Genomic DNA, 22,536 nt, shown 5'->3' on the forward strand with positions numbered 1-22,536 from the left:
CTATTATAGTCACACCTCTGCCAATGGCTTTAAGAGGGCTTTGGATAACTTTATGGAGGAGAGGTCGATCATCAGCTACTAGTCGGAGGGCTATAGGCCACCTCCAGCCTCAAAGGCAGGATGCCTCTCTGAGTACCAGTTGCAGGGGAGTAACAGCAGGAGAGAGGGCATGCCCTCAACTCCTGCCTGTGGCTTCCAGCAGCATCTGGTGGGCCACTGTGCGAAACAGGATGCTGGATTAGATTGGCCTTGGGCCTGATCCAGCAGGGCTGTTCTTGTGTTCAGGAAAAAAAGTACGTTGTACATGCTCAGAGGCACGATGCCTAAGGTGCCAAATTATTCCGCTCTTCCCCCCACCCCAAACGCAAAAAGGTGGCAACGCCCTAGGGGCCTAGTTGAGGCTTAGCCATGGCTCTTTCCGAAGAGGGCTCCTCCGGCAAGACACGGGGCCAATTGCCGGCAGGAGCATCAGTGTGCAGGTAGCGGGCGAAGCTCTAGCTCCGGCCCCGCCTCCAGGCTAGCTCGGCGGCAGGCTGCTCTCCTCCGAAGCCCACGTCGCACAAAAGCAGCTAGAGAAGGAGGAGCAGCAAGAGCAGCGTTGAGACCCGCCTGTTTGCCAGCAAGGAGCCGAGGCCGCTCAGTGCTGTCCGCCGCCGCCGCCGCCATGAATTCCAACCGCACCGAGAGCGACTGGCAGGGACTGGTGAGCGAGGTGAGAGGAAAAGGCCCCCGGCTGGAAGGCGGAGCTGCCTTTCCCCACCACCTCCTCCCAAAACAGCCCCGGTGCCCAAACGAGAAGCACCCGCCTACACCCAGCGCGCGCGCGGCGGGAGCAGGGGGGGAAGTAGGAGGGAAGAGAGAGATGCCAGCAGCCCTTCATCAGGCTTGCCTTGCAACCCCTCTTGCCTGCCAGAAAGCGTTGCGGCAGTGGGTTGGGTTCTCCAAGCCAGCTCTTGAAGGTCCCCTTCCTCCCCTGGGTGGGGGGGGGTGCCGGCGTTTCCGGAAGCGGCTAATCCCCTGCAATCGTCGTGGGAATCTAGCTTGCCTGCAGCACGCTGTTGTGAGCTGCAAAGTAGCATGGAGCTATTGGAATGTGGTCTGCCTTTTTAAATGCGGAATTATTGTCGTGCGTGCAACCCCATGATCCCATCCGCGTCTATTTCCTCTGAAGTCCGGCCTCACAGAGTTCCTTGAGGCTAACTCCCATGTTGGTGCGTGCATAAGAAGGGTGGTCGCAGGCTTAGGCATATGACCAAGTGGGCTGTGGGCCAGAAAAACGCTTGCCACAATAACTGTCTTATTCCTTGAAGTGCCACAAGGCGAAACTTTGTTGGTTTTGTTGCAACAGGCAAACGCTGTGACACCTTTGGAATTAATTATGTCTATGGATACTTATCTGTGAGTAAGCCCCAATGAAGTCAGTGCAGTATGCTTCCAGGTCTGACACACATAAAAGAGGGCTGTACCTCTGATAACAAACAGTGTTGCCCACCAGAAAGCACTGAGGCAATACCACAGGCATGCCACTTTTATTCCAGTCTGTATATTTGTGCCTTATATGATTATGGCTCTTTGGCTCAAACAAACTTTTAGACACATTTTTTAACTCTTTGGTGTGTAAATCAGAGATTCACAAAACTTCTCTTGATCTGGAATTTCAGGAGCCCTGTTCACATGACATAACTGTGATGAGGGAACACGGGTGGTATCGAGGATCTCCATATGCTCCGGTACATGTCTGGTTTGCAAAGGTTCCTGGCCCTGTGGAGAGAGTTGTACGCATGTAGAGTCAAAGCAGTATTCTACTATTGAACAAATGTAGGTTAGGATGAGGCCTGCTGCTATAGTCCTGCTTCATGTATGTTCAGTCACAGTGGTTATGTCATGTGAATAGGAATGGGATTTTAGCCTCCTTCCCCATGGTGGAAATATGAGTAAAATGTTAACAGTGCAGAGTCAGAAGCAAGGGGGCACAGTATTTTCAGGTTGGCTCCAGTGTTTTTGCTCTCAGGAGTCACCTGTGAATTGTCAAGCAATGTCCTGTCTCGTGCTGCAAGCTCCATGCCTGAGACTTGGATTCTGGTCATCAGGAGACCTGACAACCTATTTTCTTGCCAAACCTTCCTCCAGAAGCTCAGGTCTTCTCTGGTTCTTTATGCTGGCCCACACTGTTTGCTATATGAGGGGTAAAAGAAAGAGTGTTCTGCCCCTTCTTTTATCTGGTTCAACATAGCCTCACATTTCTCCCTTTGGACTGTCAACAGCTTATTTTTTAAATGGTCCTCCTTTACCTTAAACATGTGTACCTTCATTTAGAAATGTTTAGCAAGTAAAAATTTATATAGTATGGAGAGAAAGTAACTGAGAAAGCTTTGCCCACAATTCCTGTATGCCAAACTGTTGTTAAAAATGCAACAGGGGAAGCTGAAGAAAAGAGCTGAAAATCTAAGCTTGTTCATATAGGGCATAATTCTTGTCAAGGCTAAGTTTCGGGACCTATTTTTCAGTGTTCGAACTTCAACTCTGGAGTGATGACGTGTAAATTTGGGTTAAAGAAGGCAGTACTCTAGAGTGCACTACCCTTGCCCTGAATAGGTTTTCAACACACCCACCCCGCGCAGATTTCTCTGTTCCTTTAACAGCTGCATAATAGGAAAAACTTCCTCATGGCATGCAGAGGGACAATGTCACCTTCAGGGACTGAATTTGCCTGCTGTGTAACTTTTAAATGCACAAAAATCCTGCCAAGTGAAAACATAAATGTAACTCCACTGCTGGAAACTTCATCAAATAATGTCAAACCAGCTCACTAAACACTGTGCAATGGATCTCAACATGGCTGATGCCCTAGGTTTTACTTCAGTGCTGGTGTCCTCCCAGAACTGTTTTCCATTTTTTAAGCTACTGGTGGAACACTTTGGTTCCTGATATCATTGCACCCACTGATGAGTAACAGAGCCAGCCCCTTGATCATGGGGCTAGCAACTCTTCTAGAAAGTGAGCATTGTCTTCCATCTCTCTCTTCACTTTTGGACTCCTCATATTATTTTGGGCCAGCTTTAAGGTCCTGAAAGAATGCCAGGCAGTTGCATTCCACCATTTAAATAAGGGTTATGGCCAAAGGTGGTGGTGCTAAATGTGCATGAAAGAGGAGGAAGTGTGAGGCTATGGCACCAAGCCAAAGACCACCTGCAAAAGATGCTCCCCAGTTAAACTACTGATGGTTAGTATAAAGGTAAAGTGTGCTGTCGAGTCGGTTTCGACTCCTGGTGACCCCAGAGCCCCGTGGTTGTCTTTGGTAAAATATGGGAGGGGTTTCCTATTGCTTCTTCCCGCACAGTATGAGATAATGCCTTTCAGCATCTTCCTATATCGCTGCTGCCAGATATAGGTGTTTCCCATAGTCTGGGAAACGTACCAGTGGGAATTCAAACCGGCAACCTCTGGCTTGATAATCAACTCACTGTGCTCATATTCGCTTTAGAAAACACCTTGCTATTGCTGGAGACTATCTAGTCATTGTCTTAGAAGTGAATGAATGTGTCTTGTATTTCTGGGAATTACAAATCTATTATTTTTAGAGGTGGCTGTTGAAATAACTTTCAAGTGCTGTAGTTACGTAGCCACTTGTGATTTCTCAGAACAAAACAAGCCTATCCATATATTGGCTTATTAATAACTAGTAATTTTTTAAACATTGTTTCTCCCTCTTTTTGGTGCCTTGCCTATCAGCCACTGGTCCACAGGATGGCTTTCAAAAAGACTTGTCCCATGATGGGAAGTCTGTTTTTAGAAGTTGTCTTCACCAAAATCTATAGGCCGATCTTCAAATTTTAATATGGCTTTGTCTCTTTTTAAATCCTTTTTGGATTAATAATGGGTGTGTTCAGTAAGCTGTGGTGGCGCACTGGGGGAGCAGCTTGTCTAGGGAGCAAGAGGCTGTTAAGTTTGAATCCCTGTCAGTGTGCTTTGCAGACTGTGCCTAGTAACTACATATTTGTAGTCACTTATATTGGGCAGCAGCGATATAGGAAGGTGCTGGAGACGGATGCTCACTTCAGTGACAACGGCAAAGGCATCATCTCATACTAAGCGGGAGAAAGGCAATGGAAAACCACTCCTATATTCTACCAAGAAAACCACATGGCTCTGTGGTCGCCAGGAGTCAACACTGACTCCACGGCACAATATTTCCTTTTTAGTAAGTTGAGGCAAAACTACAATTGCTGGACTTGAGTGACAGTCATTTGAAACAAGTTTGTTGATTTTTGAGCCATTTTTCCTTATAAGTCTTTCAACCTTATGCATTGTTTGTATTGCCAAATCATTCCAAAGCTCTTTAACCTTGAAACTATACAAAACCTGAGCTATCCCATTTGTTTGAGCACGCCACAGGGGTGGCAGGTGAGTGGGGATCGGGGCAGGAGGCAGTGGAGAGAGAAAGAGGAGAAGCAAAGAGCTATCCTCCCACTGATTTTATCCCTCCCGAAGTAGTAGTAATCATGATTGCATAACAAAATTATACAAAATACCCTAACATTAGTTAAAACAAGAAAGAGAAGTCTATTCTATAAGCAAATGTGTGGGCACTATATGTATTACTGGTAAGTGAAAAACTACTTGACTGTAGGTTATTTGAGACCTTGGTGTGTGTGGGCGGGGGGGCAGGGAGTATAACTCAGAGGAGGATATGGGATAGAAAGCAGGAACTGCACACTTTGGGTTGTCCTCTTTGCCTGGAGGCAGTGGTGACATGAAGGATTATTTTTCATAAGTTTTTGTAGCCTGATCCTCTCTATGTTTACTCATAAGTAAGTTTTGCTGAGTCTAATAGCTTACTCCCACTGTCATTGTGCATAGGATTATTGGGAGTAAGCCCCATTGAACTCAGTGAGATTTAATTCTCAGTAAATGAGGCTGTTCACACATGTGTGCAAAACCGGGCTAAGGGAGCCCAGCCTGGTTTTGCATGCACGTGTGAACTGCCAGGATCGGGGCGATCCTGGCAGCACCATGGCGGCAAACCCGCCTATGAAGCCTCCCTTGAAAATGGGGTTGGGAAAGCGAGCACTCTCCTAACCCTTTTTTCCTGCTTGTGTGTCAGCCACGGCTGCTTGTAGCTGTGGCTGGCAGACTTGGGAAGGGGGGACAAAAATACCTTACCTCCCCCACAGACAATCTCCGTCACTTTGCTTGGTGGGTGGATTGCCTGCTCAGACAATTTCCGGCTGCTGCTGGCAGCAGGGAGGTTTGGGGGCCGGGAGGCCCCCGGAACTCCCATAATGCATTGTGTGAGTGTACCCCCCGCCCAGTGACATCCTTCTGATTATCTGTGGGGAGGTAAGCACTTTCGGGCTTCCTCCCCAGATAAGAGGGTAGCCCTACTCACTGATTGTGAGAAGGGCTTCTGTGAGACGGGTGTCACGATTGGTGAAACCCGCCTCCAGAGGGTTTGCAGGGAGAGCGGGCTAAGAGCAGGGAAGCAGCAAATGAGCAGGGAAGCAGCCCTGGGCAGCCGCAGCGGCCACCCACACAACTGCTGGCTCCATTACGGAGCCAGTGGGGGCTGTGGGGATCAGGGCCCCCCGGAAGCTCCAGCATGCCCTGTGCGAGTGCGCAGGGCATACTGGAGAGACCCCCGAGCCAGGAGGCTGCTTTTTAGCCTCCTGATCAGGGGTCTACTCAAGAGTTGCCATGGCGCGGAGCTGAGCTGCGGCAACACATGAGCACAAAGACAGGGTTAGCGGAGTGCTTGCTCTGCTAACCTTGGCTAAGGGCAGGGGCAATTAAGCGGGTTACCCGCTTGTAAACCACCTTAGATCTCATTAACGTCTGTACAGAAATGACCTCATAATCTGATGAAGCTGGGGTATTTGTCAAGGTTTTAAATTTCGCTGCGAGCCCGCTGGTTTACATTACCAGCAAAAATCGGGCTAGGCTCTCCTAGCCTGATTCTTGCTGGTCGTTGGAATAGCCCCACTGTGTTCTAACCGGATTTGGGAGCTTTGTGTGCTCCCATTTTCGGTTGTGTGGAAGCAAGGTAGAAGGAAAACCTGGGTACAAGTGATGGTATGGAAGCAAGGTAGGAGGAAAACCTGGGTACAAGTGATGGTATGGAAGCAAGGTAGGAGGAAAATCTGGGTACAAGTGATTGTATGGAAGCAAGGTAGTAGGAGATGTCCTCCTACCTTGCTTCTATACAATCACTTGTACCCAGGTTGTCCTTATACCTTGCTTCCACACAGCTGTAAATTGGGAGCACACACAGCTCCCAAACCCGGGTAGAACGCAGTTTTTGACTGTGTGAATGAACTCTCTGATTAGTATACATGTATGAAACACTGGTTTGTTAATTCACAGGTTACAGTTTTAGGCATGCACTTTAAAAAAGAAAACCCTTCGTGTAGCCCCCACCCACCCCAAATGACATGTGAAGAGGCTATTACAGGCCTTGTCAAATTTTCTTTGAATCTAGGAACCAGCCCCCAAATATGAGAGCCAGGCAATGGATACTTGACAAAATTATCAGACTCAGTGATGGACATGGTGGAGTGGGAAGGTAGATGAAACCCTCCCTTTATCCCCTTTACAAGTAACATAATTGGAAGAGAACTGGGGCTGTCAGGGACAAATAAAGATTAAATAACTCTGCCTCTGAATAGCATAGTCTAAGTGCTACAACTAAATTTCTAGGCACCATGGCTCCCTGGTGCCTTGGATTTGTCAAGCCCTAGGCTATTATATAGGATGGTGGGATATTCTTTGCATGTGCACAAAAATAATATTTAAAAACTGATAGGAAGTGGAGATGGCAGGATTTGAAATGGGAGTATTCCATGCTCTTATAGCTAGGCTCACTCTAGCAGTCCTGCTAGTCAAGTTACAGTAGCAGGAAGAACTGAGATAGACTAGGAAGCCAAGGAAGATGAAAGTCTCTTGGATTCATGATAGGTGGCAAAAGAAGTCAAATAGTCTAAGAAGACTTGGGTCAAAGCTAATCAGTGATGCTGTAGTCCCATTTTTAAAGTTTATCATGCTGTTAATGTGTATTTTATTTATCAGAGGAAGAAAAAAATTTAAAACCTTGACAAATACCCCGGCTTCATCAGATTATGAGGTCATTTCTGTACAGAAGTTAATGAGATCTAAGCAGATTTGTCACTAAAAATAGCTATGAACAAATAGTGACCATTTGATGTAGAGGACAGCTGTTTCACCCTCTTGTACTGTCAGTCCCTCTCATTCTGTTTTCTTTAAAGCACTTTGCAGGTTGGGAGACAGTTCAGGCCGTAATGTAATATACCTGTCTTTACTTATTATGATCGCGTAGCAATTATAGTCTGCTTATAATGGTGAATTGGTGGTTGATAAAAGTAACGAGACAGCTGTGGAAAATTATTATTTTGGAGATACTTAGACTGAAAGAGCAGCATATAAGATGCTGATAATATCAGCTTTTAAAAAGAGTATAAATAATTTGAGTTTAAAAAATATTTGAAAGCATTAAAGAGATTCATTTTTGCAAAAATATAAGAATGTTACAGAAATGGCATAAACCTGAGCCATTTACATTAATGATGGCTTTTTTTGCCCATTAAAAATGGTTTTCTGCACTTTTAAATTAGAGGTTTAATGCATTGGCTTTAAAGAGTAAAAAACATTGTTGCTTTTTTGTTTTAAGCTTCATCCTTTATGCAGGCTATTCCCCTTCCTGGAGAAAAGTGATCTTGCTTCTCTGATCCATACCCCCTAGAATAGGACTGCACAACTTTGGCCCTCTGTTGGACTACAGAGGCCCAAAAGTGAAAAGTGATCATGCTTCTCTGATCCATACCCCCTAGAATAGGGCTGCACAACTTTGGCCCTCTGTTGGACTCCAGCTGCCATCATCCTTGACTATTTGGGCATTGCGGCTGGGCATAATGGGAATTGTAGTTCAACAACAGCTGGAGGACCTATTGCAGTCAGTGTTCCCTCTAAGGCGTGCGCATGCTCACAAGTTTTTTGATGTCCGCTCAGTTAATTTTAGATACCACTCAGGTTGAATCAGGAAGGCCCCACTCTGAATGGATGTGTGCACCCACTGCCTCGATACTGCCGCCTAGAACAAAACTCATTCTGCACACAGATTAAAAATAAATTAGACAGAACAGTGACTGCAATGCACTTTTTGTGGGGTTGTCCCTTGAGAAGACAACTTGGACTAGTGAAGAATGATGTTGCTCATCTCATATTCAGTCTGGCTGGTGAGAACACATTCAGCCAGATCTGTAGCAACTGCACTCAGAGGTGAACCTAGGTAATTTTGGAGCATGGACCTAAAGGCCTTGGGAGGCCTCCACTCCCCTGCAAATTGAGCATCATCAGGCTCCGCCCAAGACAGACTAAAGATTATTTGGGGGCCATCAGGGGCTGTGGAGGCCAGGGGCGTAACTATAATAGGGCAAGGAGAGACAGTTGTCTGGGTGCCCACTGCCTTGGGGGCCCCCCTGCCTTGGGGGCCCCCCAGAGGCAAGTCACATGACTGACTCCCCCAGCCACGCACCCGCCTTGGCTTCCTTCAGTTGTATTCATCCTCCGAAACTGATGTGAATGTTAAGATCTGGAGCTACCAGAACAGCACGTCTTTCTCTAGTATCATTAAATGACTTGCATCGTCCACAATTTACAAAACCTTTAAAAAAATAATTTAGGATGATGTTCTATTGTGGCACATAGGAGATATAAATATAAATATAAATAAATAAATATAAATTTTAGTATGCTTTTTGTTACCACTATTCAGCCTCATTTAAGATTTCTTTACTTCATGAGCCGAGCTTCAGTGGTGGGGGGCATTTTAAAATCTTGTCTCTGGGCCCACTCCAACCTTGCTATGCCCCTGGTGGAGGCCCTGGGTTTCAGCCTGGAAGTCCAGGGGTAAGAGCGCCTCTGACTGCAGTGGCTGCCAATCGGCTCCCAGACCAATGTTCTCTCTAATTTTTTTTGTCTGTGTGTGGAGTGAGTTTTGTGCTGGACGGCAGTATCAAGATAGTGTGAGCACACATGCATTCAGAGTGGGACCTTCCTGATTAAACCTGAACAGGATCTAAAATTAACTGAGTGGACATCAAAAAGCGTGTGAGCGCATGCGCATGCCTTAGAGGGAACACTGTCTCAGACCCAAGTCAAGGGTGCTGCTTCTTACCTTTAAAGCCTCACATGGACCCACATACTTCAGAAACAGTTTCTTCCTCATACATTCTGTGAGACAAACCCTTCTTCATGTGCCCGTACCATGTGAGGTGAGAACATCTGGGGATGTTCAGAGACTTTAACATGATTGCTCTGCGTTATGCAGTTGGCTCCCCAGTGGGATCTAAAACAGAACTGTAGTGGCTTTCTGGAGAGCTTGCAAAGCCCTACCTTTTCTTGAAGTAAGATGACTATTGAGGTGGGTTTCCTGGTCCTGTAGTCTTGCTGCTATGGAATACATTGTTTTGAGTGTTAATGGCACTGTTGATGATAAAGTTGTGCTGTTTTTTAATTCCTTTTTCATTTGCTTTGTTAGAAGTTGTCTCAAGTTTTTCAGAGGCAGGACACATGTATTTTAGGTAAATAAATCACACATACAATAGTACAGTCCTGGAAAAATTCGCTTTGATGATTCTGTAAATTGGCTCTAATAAAGTTGTTTAGTGTTGCATATTTTATTTTATTTATTTATTATTTATTTAACACAATTTTATACTGCCCCAAACTCAAGTTCTCTGGGTAGTTTACAATAAAACAATAAAAATAACCAATAAAAAGATTAAAGAATTTCAACAGTTAAAATTTAAAACGTTAAAACTATTAAAATACAATTAAAACAATATCTAATTAAAAGCCTGTGTGAACAAATGCATTTTGACTGCCTTTTGAAAAGTTGTAAGAGATGGGGAGGCTCTTATTTCAGCAGGAAGTGTGTTCCAAAGCCTCGGGGCAGCAATGGAGAAGGCCCGTCCCCGAGTAGCCACCAGACGAGCTGGTGGCAACTGCAGACGAATTTTAAAAGAGTGCCCATCTGATGGTATAAATGCTAGAAATACTAGTTCTTCTCCCCAAGGATTATTGTTCAAGTTTTAGCTCACTTAATTATAGATGATGTGACAGTGATTATTTCTTGTCAATATGCTTGTGCATAGTGTTGCCAACATAATTTACGTATAGATCAGTAACTGACTGTGGTGAGAATTGATGCTGGAGAGTTACAATATTTTATTTCGGATTTTAACTGCACCCATGACAGTAGCCAGATTTGTGTGCTAAAATCAATATTTTTGTTTATCATTTGATGTATATTTATATGTATATTTATATATATTTATTGGCTTAAATTGGTTGTACTTGTTACAAGTAACAATGTGGCACTTGTAGCTAGAAGCTTTCAGAACCTCACTAGTAGAGCAGTAATGCAGGCTTCCATAGAGATTAAATCAGAGTTGGGAATGTGCACATTTTGTAGGTTTTCTGCTGCTCTCCTTTTATTGTGCTTCTAACAATGTGTTGTGGACAGTGCCCCATTTCAGATGATCTTTCAAACCACGGTTCGCATATTGGAAAGAAGCTACAAGCTTCCCCCCCCCCCCAGAAGATTCTCCTTTCAGTTTTCTGTTTCTTGCTAATTATAGTTTGTTGTGATATCTGGGTTAGCAAACTGAGAGGCTGTTCTCATGAGCAGCCAGGAGTGGGCTAAGGCAGCTAAGCCCACTCTTGGCTGCTCGTGAGAAGCAGTGGGAGGCGAGCGGCTGCTGGCGCCACCGTGGTGGCAAACCCGCCTGTGGAGCGGAGCTTGCAGCTTAAGGTTAAGTGCATTATGGGAGTTCTGGGGGCTGGGGTGATGCATCCCAGCCCCTGATCCTGCGTGCTGCACGTTTGGGCATGTGATCTCCGTGGTGCCCATCACAGATGGAGGGATTGTCTGTGGGGGAGGGAAGCATTTCAAGGCTTAGAAAGAAAAGGAGTCCTTGTGCAAGGGTAGGATGGCTCTGGAAGAAAGGAGTGTGTGGCCTTGCAGCTTGTTTCCAATCCTCCAAACCATGGTTTGGCAGATTGTCTGAAATGAATTGTCAAGTACATTATTTCTCCTCCCTATATTGCAGTTAGGGGATTGAGGATGAGATAGTAAGGGCATGCCCAAGGCTACCTACTGAGTATGTGGCTAAGGTGAATTTTTAATTGGGATCATCACAGCTCAAACGCCTAATCACTTTGGTATGTTACTTCCAAGTTACAATGTCAATTCAATGGTTTATAAAAAGGCTCTGATTCTGAATGTCTTTATAATCATGGAATTGGCCATTCTTAAGGTATCACTAAAGATGTAATGTTGCTTTCTTGAGAGTAGTGCCAAGGCATCATAACCCAGAATGTTTATGGAGAGAATTCAACTTTCCTTCAGCTGCCAGTAATAAGATTAATCCAAGGTGGAAGTGTCCTCTTGGAAGTTCATTTCCTTAGAATGTTTTTTCATTCCCTTTATGTGCCTTGTGCATCTAAATGTTCTGTCAATGTACTAATATTTCTTCAAGTAAAATTATTGATCATTGACTGGTAGAAATAAGGGGTCTAGGACAGAAAAAAAATCCCATCAATGCCCCTGGTTTATGAAAATATTCAAATAGCGAGCAGAGTAATATGAAACTTTTTAATGTAGTGTAAGTGTAAACAGAAATAAATTCTGCAGTTGAACTTTTCCCAACTCTGAGAAACTGTACAGGGCATCTTCACAAAGCAGATGTGTTTTTTGGGTGGTGACGGTAAGTATATATATATCTAATAATGCATCATGTAAATGAGACAAAATTGTATTTGAAAACATGTGAATCATCTAGGTACACTCATAAGCCCTATGTCATGCATAACATGCAATTCTGTCCTTCTTTTCATGTAGTTGAAAACAAAGTTGAGTCTAAAATCAGTCAAGTGTGCAGCATTCACTTTCTTATACTCTCTTGAAGTGATGGTATATTCAAGGATAATAATAAATAGGGGATTGATCCTGTACCTGCTGCACAGCATAGGATTGCTGTTAGAAGTAATGTGTTCTATAGGAACTTGTGAGATCTGTTTTAAGCATAAGATGTGGTGATTGGCAATGTTTTAAAGTTAACATGAATGAATAAATCCACAGAGGGCGTAGAGGGGCTTTGTTGTTGTTGCTGCTGCTGCTGCTGCAGGAGTTGTTTTCTTCAAGTCAGTCTTTGGAGTGTGCTGTCATCTTGACTTTCCTGTTTTTCTCCATGAGTTATTTGAAGAAGATCCGTGTCCCAAAATTAAGTTCCATTACTGAAGCTTTAGTGGAATATAATGATTTGCTGCTACAGATTAACATGCCTACTCCTCTGGGAATGTTTATTATGTATACAGTGTTTCCTTGGGGAGGCGGACTCCTTTACATATATTTTTTAAAAAGAAAAAGGCATTGCCCACAGGTGTTCAACATAAAAGATTAGAAATATGGGAAGGGGAGTGCAACAGACAAGAGTGAGGAAATGGAGGAAGAGAACCTAGGAAAGGTGAGTCTTCAGACATTTTAAAAATATTGGGACTTAGGGAAATGCCTTTATGGTGGGAGGAGGGCATGCCATAGGAACAGAATATAATAGTGTGCGGAAAGATAGATATTAAAGATGGAGAAGAAATCTTAGGTTTGGTGAGTAGTAGAAGGTTGCCTGCAGCATGGAAGGAATGTGGTGGAGTTTCTTCTTCCCTGTATAGTATTAATTTTTGAGTTACGAAAGAAAATGCATTCCTTTTGGCTGAATACACTTAAGCCTGCAACATTTAGAAGCAGAAGATTATTTTTCAGTCTTAGCCTAAAAACTGATTTAGTGTGTGGTTTCTTTGAAACAAATCCTAAATGTTTTCCTCTTCTGACAGCAGCGTTTTTAAACAATACAGCCTCCTGATTTTTGTTTTAAGTACATCCATTTTTCCTTGCCTCTCTTGCAGTATCTGGTGTGTAAAAGGAAGCTAGAAAGCAAGAAGGAAGCATTGCTAATCCTTTCCAAGGAGCTGGATACATGTCAACAGGAAAGGGACCAATACAAACTTATGGCCAATCAACTACGGGAAAAGCACCAATCGCTGAAAAAGAAATACCGGGAACTGATTGTATGTAGTTGATTTGAGAGAACTTAATATATATATAAATATTCTTTGTTATGGATACAGTGAGCCTTTTTAGGCTTTTCCTTTAAGCTCTGTGCTCTTGATAAATTTATTATCCTTTTTTAAAGTACTAATTATACAGTTACAATTCTTAAAAGCACAAAGAAAAGCTTCTACCTTTGAACAAGCTTATATTTCAAACCTCTTAATACATTGACTGCAATACTGTAAAGCTTCACTAAATTACTTATTAGTACAAACTTGATTACTTTATAAAATCTTGTTCTTCTAGTGACATGTAACTGTCCCTTCTTATAGGATGGGGATCCATCTCTTCCTCCTGAAAAAAGGAAACAGGTAGGTTTTAATTCTGTCTGCATATATGTATAAATTAACATTGTGCTATCTCATTGGTTCTTTTAAAGGGGTAATGTTAATTACTGCATTGGATTGGTTTGATTGCAATATTTCACATGGTTATGTGCATGTAAGCATTAACCATGCTAGCATGGTTATGTGCTTACATGCTAGCATATCCTGCTCTTCTAGCTAAATGTGTTAAAAATCCAAATAAAATGAAATGTTTAAAAATCCACTCATCAACAGTGAAATTCAAAGTGCAGAGCTTCCTGCTTTGAGGAGCAGTTGGTTAGAATACCGTCAATGTCTCTTCAAAGTCTCATTCTGTGAATGTTAACAGAGTAAAACATCAGATTGATCTGTGGCATCCAATAAAAAGGCCTTTGCAGTTTGCTTGAAAGCCGTGAAGAAATGAGCATGATGAGTACTGACCAGAGAGCAAGTTCCACTGAGTTGATTCCATGTTTGGCAAAGCCCTGCCCGCACGTGTGTCACCCTTGCCTCCAAAGACCAAGGCATGGAGCAAGGCCTCCCTGAAGACCTAAACCCTCTGTATACAGGCAGAAAGTGATCTTTAAGTTGACCTGTACCTAGACCATTTAGGGCTTTAAATCTTACAAGCAGCACTTGGAACTATTAATTTCAATGGGCTGTGAAATGCATTGATTGATTAAGTGCTGTCAAGTCAGTGTCAACTCAGTGACCACATAGATAGATTCTCTCCAGGATGATCTGACTTCAACTTGGCCTTTAAGGTCTCTCAGTGGTACATTCATTGCTGTCATAATCGAGTCCATCCACCTTGCTGCTGGTCGTCCTCTTCTCTTGCCTTCAACTTTCCCCAGCATTATGTACTTCTCAAGCAAGCTGGGTCTTCGCATAATGTGTCCGAAGTATGATAGTTTGAGCCTAGTCATTTGTGCCCCAAGTAAAATCATGGATCGATTTCTTCTGTGATCCATTTGTTTGTTTTCCTGGCTGTCCATGGTATCCTCAAAAGTCTTCTCCAGCACCAAAGTTCAAAAGTGTCAGTACTTTTTCTGTCTTGCTTCTTCAAAGTCCAGCTTTCATAGACATCCATAGAGTGTCATGGGAAAAACCATTGTCTGAACGATTCTAATCTTTGTAGGTATAGACACGTCACGGCATCTAAATATCCTTTCCAGGGCCTTCATTGCATCCCTACCAAGTGCTAGTCTGCGGTGTATTTCTTGACTGTTGGATCCTTTACTGTTGATGGTCGATCCTAAAAGGCAGAAGCTATCCACCACTTCAATGTCTTCATTATCAATTCTGAGGCTGGTTGTTGTACTGGTTGTCATTAGTTTAGTTTTCTTTACATTTAATTGTAGTCCCATTTTTTCACTGTGCTCCTTGACTTTCATTACTAGAGCTTGCAGATCATCCTCATTCTCAGATATCAAAGTGGTGATAGTGGAAATGCATACACATGTTAATATATATATCCCATTTATTTAACATATTTTTATACCACCCAAAACTCATGTCACTGGGTGGTTTACAACAAGATAAAAACAAAAGTAAAACATTAGTTAAAAACAAAAACAAGAAATGTAAAACACAACAATTCAAATTTTTTTAAACAATATTTAAAAACAACATTAAAACAATCAAAACAATATCAGTTAAAAGCCTGGGTGAACAGGTGCGTCTTTAAAGACTTTTAAAAAGCTGTCATTGATGGGGAGGCTCTTACTTTATTACAGTAATCCAGTCTGGAGGTTATCAGTAGATGTACCACTGTTTTGAGGTCTTCCATCTCAAGAAACAGATGCAGCTGGTGTATCAGCTGAAGCTAATAGAAGGCACCTCTGGCCACTGCCTCAACCTGGGACATCAGGGAGAGACTTGGATCCAGAAGCACCCCTAGACTCCGTGCCTACTCCTTCTGGGGAAGTGTGACCCCATTCAGAACAGGCAGATCAAAATCATCCCTTGGGTTTCGACCCCGCACAATGAGTACCTCTGACTTATCTGGATTCAGTCTCAGTTTGTTATCCCTCATCCAGCCCATTACCGCCTCCAGGCAGGCATTTAGGGAGGTTATGCCGTCTCCCGATGATGCTGACATGGAGAAATAGATTTGGGTGTCATCAGCATACTGATAACACCCCACACCAAATCTCCTGATGATCTCTCCCAGTGGTTTCATGTAGATGTTAAACAACATTGGAGACAATACGGAGCCCTGAGGGTCACCATACAAAAGTTCAGATTTTGAAGAACAACAGTTTACAAGGGACAGCATCTGGAACCTGCCCGAGAGGTAGGACTAGAACCACTGCAGAGCAATGCCTCCAACTCCCAACCCGCTCAGACGCTCCAGAAGGATACTATGGTCGATTGTATTGAAAGCTGCCGAGAGGTCCAAAAGAACCTACAGAGTCACACTTCCTCTGTCAATTCCCAGTTGGAGATCATCCATCAGGCCGACCAAGGCAGTCTTCACCCCATAGCCAGCCCGGAAGCCAGTTTGAAATGGGTCAAGATAATCAGTTTCCTCAAAGACTGTCTGGAGCTATGTGGAGGGCAGCAGCCAGTGGGTGAGTTTACCCTATTCCTGACTAGTGAAACCTTCTTGTATAGCTTCTTGATATAGAACCTATACCTTGCCGAAGCTGGTTTCTAAAAAACTTTTCAAAATTTTATGTGAAGGGTTTGTGCTGTTTCCTGCCTGAAACCTTGAAGATCTGCTGCCAATTGGTGTAGACACTATTGAGCTAGACCGACCAATGGTCTGACCCGTTATAAGGCAGTTTCCTATGTCCTTATGAAATGGACATTGTGACAAAGTTACAGGTACTATATTGGGGTGGGGGTTGTTTGGAACAGAGAGCATCTGAATGAAGCAGCAAAGGGCAGGTCAGTGTAATAACAGGAATGCAGAGGAAGCAATATAATGAATGGCACGATGTTGAATGGGTAGATCGTAGTGTTGTGTTTTGTTTTTGGCCCGAATCCAAACCACCCCCATTTTGTTCTTTGTTCGAAATCAGCCAATCCAAAACACCACAATTTTGTTCTTTGTTCAAAATTGCAAAATCCGAATCCAAAACGTTTTGGATTTTAAAAAATGGCCCCAGGGCAAAACTAGTGGGTGGGGGTGGTAGTGCCCAATGGGTGGAAGCTACCACCCACATTTCAGAAGAACTGGGCAAAGGGCTGATTTTTGGTGAATTTTTGAAGTTGAAGATTTTTCCCATAGGGAATAATGGAGGTTTCAGCAAAAGTATAGCTTCAAGTTGGGTGGAAAGGGGTGGCCCAAAGCAGAGTTGGGTGGGTGATAGTGCCCAGTGGAGGTAAGGAAGCTGCCAGAATTATTTCAAAGGAATTGGGCAGAGGGCTGATTTGTAATGATTTAATGGAGTTTACGCATATTTAAGGTTCTTCCCCATAGGGAATGATGGAGGTTTCAGCAGCCCCATAACTGCACTTGGGGGGCACCAGGGTGGCCCAGAGCGAGTGGTAGTGTAGAGCATAGAGGGTGCCAACTGGGTTATGTTGTTTTTGAGATGTTTTGAGTATAGATTCTCTGGTAGCATATAAGAATGGATTCATGGTTTGTTGTTGAAAATCTCATATGCTACCAGAGAATCTACACTCAGAACACCTCAGAAACAACAGAACCCAGCACCCCATGGGTTAGCAACCCATGGGGGTGGTTGGCACCCTATATGCGCTACAACACCACTCACTCCAGGCTACCCCAGTGCCCCCCCAGGTGGAGTTATGGGTCTGCTGAAATCTCCATTATTCCCTATGGGGGGAAACCTTAAAGATGCATAAACCCCAACAATTCCTAAGAAATCAGCCCTTTGCCCTATTCCTTTGGAATCTGGGTTGTGGCAGGCACCCCTTGGGGCAAACCAACCCACTGTTTTGCCCCTCAGACCCCCTTTCTGCCCCAAATCTGCCCCAAAGACATGTCAACTACAGAAATTCTTTAAAAAACCAGCCCTTTTTCCAATTCTTTTGGAATCTGGGTGGCAGCAGGCACCCGTTGGGTCGCTACCACCTGACCCACTCTTCTGCCCCCAAAGCCCCCTTTCTGCCCTGAATTCACCCCAAATAACATCAACATCACACATCAACAGCAGGAGAGGTTTGCAAAGAACCAGGCAGATTTCAAAGGTCATGCACATCCACCCCCCACCCCCCTGCAGAAATGCAATTGATCTACACACAACAGTGTGAAACAACAACAAGGAAATGCACACTGTCCCATGCATTGTGCACACTGCCCCACTGGCCAATGAGGGTAAATTTTACCCTTAAATTTCCTTAAAAGGAATAACGAGCGATTTCAAAATGGAGTTCCGAAACAACAAAATGTTTTGTATCCGAAACAGGGATGTTTTGTTTTGGCTACAAAATGTTCTGTTTTGATCATTGGGTGTTTTGTTTTGTCTACAAAACAGCCGAAATGGCCTGTTTTGTGCACAAAACGTTTTGTTTCTGAAACAAAACGCACATCCCTAGTAGATCGACAGAAAGTGTACCTGGAAGAAAAATAGTTAGGGATGCTGGAGTTCATATCTTTTGTTAAGCAAATCATCCAGGATATCTGTATAATAGGAACTAATAATAGGCAATACCTTCCTGATAACGGAGAATCTTGCCCTAGCTTTTGGGATACAGTCCATAAGAATTGGGACGGTAATATCCTCCAATTTGGGGAGGGTGGAAAAACATTTTGGAGCCAGTTTGCAGTTTGAATGAGGAGATGAGGCAATTTGGGACTGTGAGTGAGCTGAAGCTGACTGCGACTGAAAGCAGAATTAATTAATTTGCTGCCTGTTGAGGGAGTGCCTCTTTGCTTCCAATACGCTCTGCTTGTATAATTGTAAATAAAACAAATAGTTACATTGTCTTTATAATGACACCTCTCTTAAGGAAATGAAATCTAGAATTTCTCATTGCTCAGGGAAATAGGAAACGCAAAACAGTGGCTTTACTTGATCTACCCTTAACTTCATTCCTTTTTGAAGTCCAGTGTTTAAACATTCTTGAAGGTGTCCAGAATGACAAACTTGAGCAGGCTTCTCACTTTATAAAATCTTGTCTGATTCTTTTTACTGTGCATCACCATATGGTTTTTTAAGGAATGCATTATTTGGGAACCTTGTCTAATGAACATTTAGTATTTCTTCAGAAGCTGAATTGTATTTCTTATAAAACCTGATAATCAGCTGGTGAGCTTATTTTCCTCTCCATTGCATTTTGGCTTCATTTTGTTTTTTATTGGGGATTCCTTGTTGCTTGAGCTTCAAAAGCATTTTATTTGTGTGGAAAGACTGTGACAGGTAACTTTCATCACTTGAAAATTAATGCATGAAAGTTTGTTTTTATAACAAAAATGTGGTGCTAGCAGATATCATCAATTTGTGTGGTTGCTGTTCAGCTCAAGGGTCTCTTACTAAGCAAAGCAGGTTTTACTGTATTAAGTTGGGTGCCACAATCATACAAAACCATTGAAGTAGAAATTGCAATAAAAATTGCTATCAATCACACTTCTAAAGTGTACTTGATGTTTCATCAGATTTTTCTACCTGTTCTCCTTTATTCCATATGTCTAACTTGAGATGTGGCCTTAAATGCTGGAAAATAATTTTACGCTTCTAAGAGATTTAAGCACAATTTGGAAACTTGTATCCAAATATTTGTCATACTGTTGCCTCTCGTATTTGCCCCTTTTGGTTTCCCCTCCCCTCCACACATAACCCGCTTTATGGGATGTGGGTGGAACGACAACTTTTGTGTGTGTCACCTAAGATTTATGTGCAGAGGACTGAAGGGTGCATTAAGTTTGTGTTACTATCCATCATGCTCACAATAGTCTGAATCAAAATAACTTTTATAGCCGGGTTTCAGAAACTGTGTTAAAGGAATCAAATCTAAGGGTAGTAGATGGCTTGGGGAAAATGGTACTTGGGATACTGTTTTTCTCTTCTCACTGGTTAAGATTCTACTCAGGTCAGTAATGAGAGAATGAATCAAATTGCCATATGGCCAGTGCTCTTTGGTTTCTATCGGTTTAGTTTGAGCTCCTACTGCCTTGTTCCCATGAGTTCCAATGATTGTGTTTAACAAAAGAACCAGCTTTTGATACTGCTTGAGGCCCTTGATGAGAACTTACTTGCAGTGTAACCCACTTAATACTGCTGAGGCTGCTAATGAAACAACATTGTCATGGAACAGAAGCAAACTGCAGAGATTGCATATGGTGCTGTAAATCCCTTTTCTTGCTTATTTTTGTTGTTGTTTATTTCCCCCAATGACTATTTTGTTCATGATTGGGAGGGAAAATTGTGTTTTGTGATTTGTGTCGAGGTGGATGGATGCAGTCTTTAAGTAGCATCTGGAAGATGCACGTGCAGAGTATAATTCAGAAGAAAACAAATCTGATGATAGCCAGGATAAGAACAGCTCTGCTGGATCAGGCCCATCTAGTCCAGCATCCTGTTTCACACAGTGGCCCACCAGATGCCGCTGGAAGCCACGGGCAGGAGTTGAGGGCATGCCCTCTCTCCTGCTTACTCCCCTGCAATTGGTACTCAGAGGCATCCTGCCACTGAGTTTTGAATTTCACTACCCAAATTAGGTTGGTATCATCTGCAAATTTGGCCACCTCACTGCGTACCCCTGCTTCTAGATCATTTATGAATAAATTAAAAAGCACCGGTCCCAGTACAGATCCCAAGGGACCCCACTTCTTAGTTCCCTCCATTGTGAAAACTCTCCTTTTATATCTACCCTCTGTTTCCTGTCTTTCAACCAGTTAGCAATCCACACACGTACTTATCCCCTTATCCCATGACTGCTATGTTTCCTCAGGAGTCTTTGATGAGGAACTTTGTCAAAAGCTTTTTGGAAGTCCAGGTATACTATGTCAACTGGATCACCTTGATACACACACTTGTTGACACTCTCAAAGAACTCCAAAACGTTTGTGAGACAAGATTCACCTTTGGAGAAGCCATGCTGGTTCTCTTCCAGCAGGGCCTGTTCTTCTATGTGCTTTACAATTTTATCCTTGAGGATGCTTTCCATCATTTTGCCTGGAATGGATGTTAAGCTAACCGGCCTGTAATTTCCTGGATTGCCCCTGGATCCCTTTTTGAAAATTGGTGCTACATTTGCTACTTTCCAGTCCTCCGGTACAGAGCCCGATTGCAGGGATAAGTTATATAAGCCCTAGCGAATTGTTAATGTTTAGTTTTTCCAGACAGTTTAGAACATCATCTCTTGTTACTTCTATCTGACTCAGTTCTTTAGCCTCCATCCCTGAAAAGCCTGGTTCAGGGACAGGTATATGCTCAGTATCCTTTGCTGTGAAGACAGACGCAAAGAACTCATTGAGCTTCTCTGCAACCTCCATATCCTCCTTAATAATCCCTTTCACTCCGTCATTGTCTAAGGGTCCAACCACCTCCCTGGCAGGTTTCCTGCTTCTGATATATTTAAATAAGTTTTTGTTATTCCCCTTAATACTTTTAGCTAAATGTTCCTCAAACTCTCTTTTTGTCTCCCTTATTGTCACCTTGCATTACTTTTGCCAGAGTTTGTGTTCCTTTCTGTTCTCTTCATTTGGACAGGCCTTCCTATCTGATCTCAGATAGGATCAAGTTACCTATCTGAGATGTATCAAAGTACTTGTGTGTACCTGGTGGAATTTTTTAAAATAATTTGAATAGCAGATTTCTATGACATATCATAAACTGTTTTTGGAATTACTGTTAATTTCAAAAGCTTGGGGAGGAGTATGGCTGCTTGAAAAACCAGTCCAATGCTCTGTTAAGTGTGATAAGGGTTGATATGAATGCTTGGTAGGATTCATCAGTTGATTACCTATCTGTAGCTGTATAAAAAATTGAAGCATTTATCTGATAATCTTCTATATGAAATGCCACAGCCAGGGAATATCCTAGGCTGTTTAAACAACTCTGATATTTGTCCTTTCCATCCTGCTCACTTCAGAACTATTAATACAGTTTCTTACCATCCTAAAAGAAGGAATTATAAGACATTAATATTGGACGTTAGCATAAGGTTGCCACCTTTTTTCTGTAGCTGTGCATTTTAACATAAGCTTGATCTGCAGCTGTTAATGATTAATAATATTTATTGCCATGCCATGAAAAACTTCATCTGTTAATTCCAAAGTTTAGGAAGAGAAGGTTTAAGAGCCTCTGATCTTTATAATATAATCAGAAATTATTACAAATGGTAATCATGTATTGGCAAGTATAAATAAAATATTCATAAAATTATTTTTTACTCACCAAATGTGTTTCATCTATATCATCTTTCATAGTGGCTAGTATTTTCTAAGTAGTCTATACATTTAAGACAACATACGTTTTCCCACAAATTCATTGAAGCAACTGATAAGAATTAGTTAATCAAAGAATTAGTTACTCAAAGATATTGTTCTACCTTTTTGGTGTTTTTCAGCATATCACACATTGGTTCCAATGTATACATGCATCAGCTTGCATATATCTGCAGTATCTTCCACATATAGATGATATACCTTTCTTCATACAGTGCTTTAGTATAAAGGGATAGCACCTCATTTTTAATTGCTGTTCAACCCAAATAGCTCGTGCCCCAAAGTAGCAGAGATGTTCACAAGATGGATTTTGCATTTCAGTTCGAGCTCGAAATGAAATGCAAAATCCTTGAAATGTTTTGTTGAAAAACTCAAAATGTTTTGAGTCTGTTTCATGTGTTTTCAGTGTTTCGGCTACAGGGCACAATGGGTAACTCAAAACACTCCATTGTTCCCCATGATGGATACTACCTACCACCCAACCAGTGCTCCCTCTAAGAGGGATTCCCAGATTTTGTTGGCTACAACTCCCAGCATCTCCAGCTGCAATAGCCTTTGCTTGGGGGTTATGGGAGTTGTAGTCAACATCTGGGAATCCCTGTTAGAGGGAACACTGTACTCAACCCAACCCACAAAATAATTGGGCAAGTGGCAAATAATTGGGCACCACACAGCCCATTTGGTGTCCT

At 42.8% G+C, this 22,536-nt stretch overlaps 1 protein-coding gene across 4 annotated transcripts in view; it reads left to right on the forward strand.

Moving 5' to 3' along the window:
* The first annotated feature begins 521 nt into the window (after nt 1–521).
* Nucleotides 522–22,536, forward strand: part of CCDC149 (coiled-coil domain containing 149) — an 87,836-nt gene continuing 65,821 nt past the window's right edge. The window contains exons 1-3 of one of the 4 annotated variants that reach the window (XM_053257497.1): nt 522–712; nt 12,976–13,137; nt 13,453–13,491. In XM_053257497.1, the coding sequence (XP_053113472.1) occupies nt 665–712; nt 12,976–13,137; nt 13,453–13,491 (249 nt within the window). In that variant the 5' untranslated portion in view covers nt 522–664. Of the gene's footprint in view, nt 713–836; nt 1,212–12,975; nt 13,138–13,452; nt 13,492–22,536 lie in introns of those variants that run through there. The other 3 variants (XM_053257495.1, XM_053257496.1, XM_053257498.1) reach the window with 3 other exon arrangements.

This window comes from Hemicordylus capensis, chromosome 5 (genome assembly GCF_027244095.1).
Source record: "Hemicordylus capensis ecotype Gifberg chromosome 5, rHemCap1.1.pri, whole genome shotgun sequence".
Lineage (NCBI taxonomy): Eukaryota > Metazoa > Chordata > Lepidosauria > Squamata > Cordylidae > Hemicordylus > Hemicordylus capensis.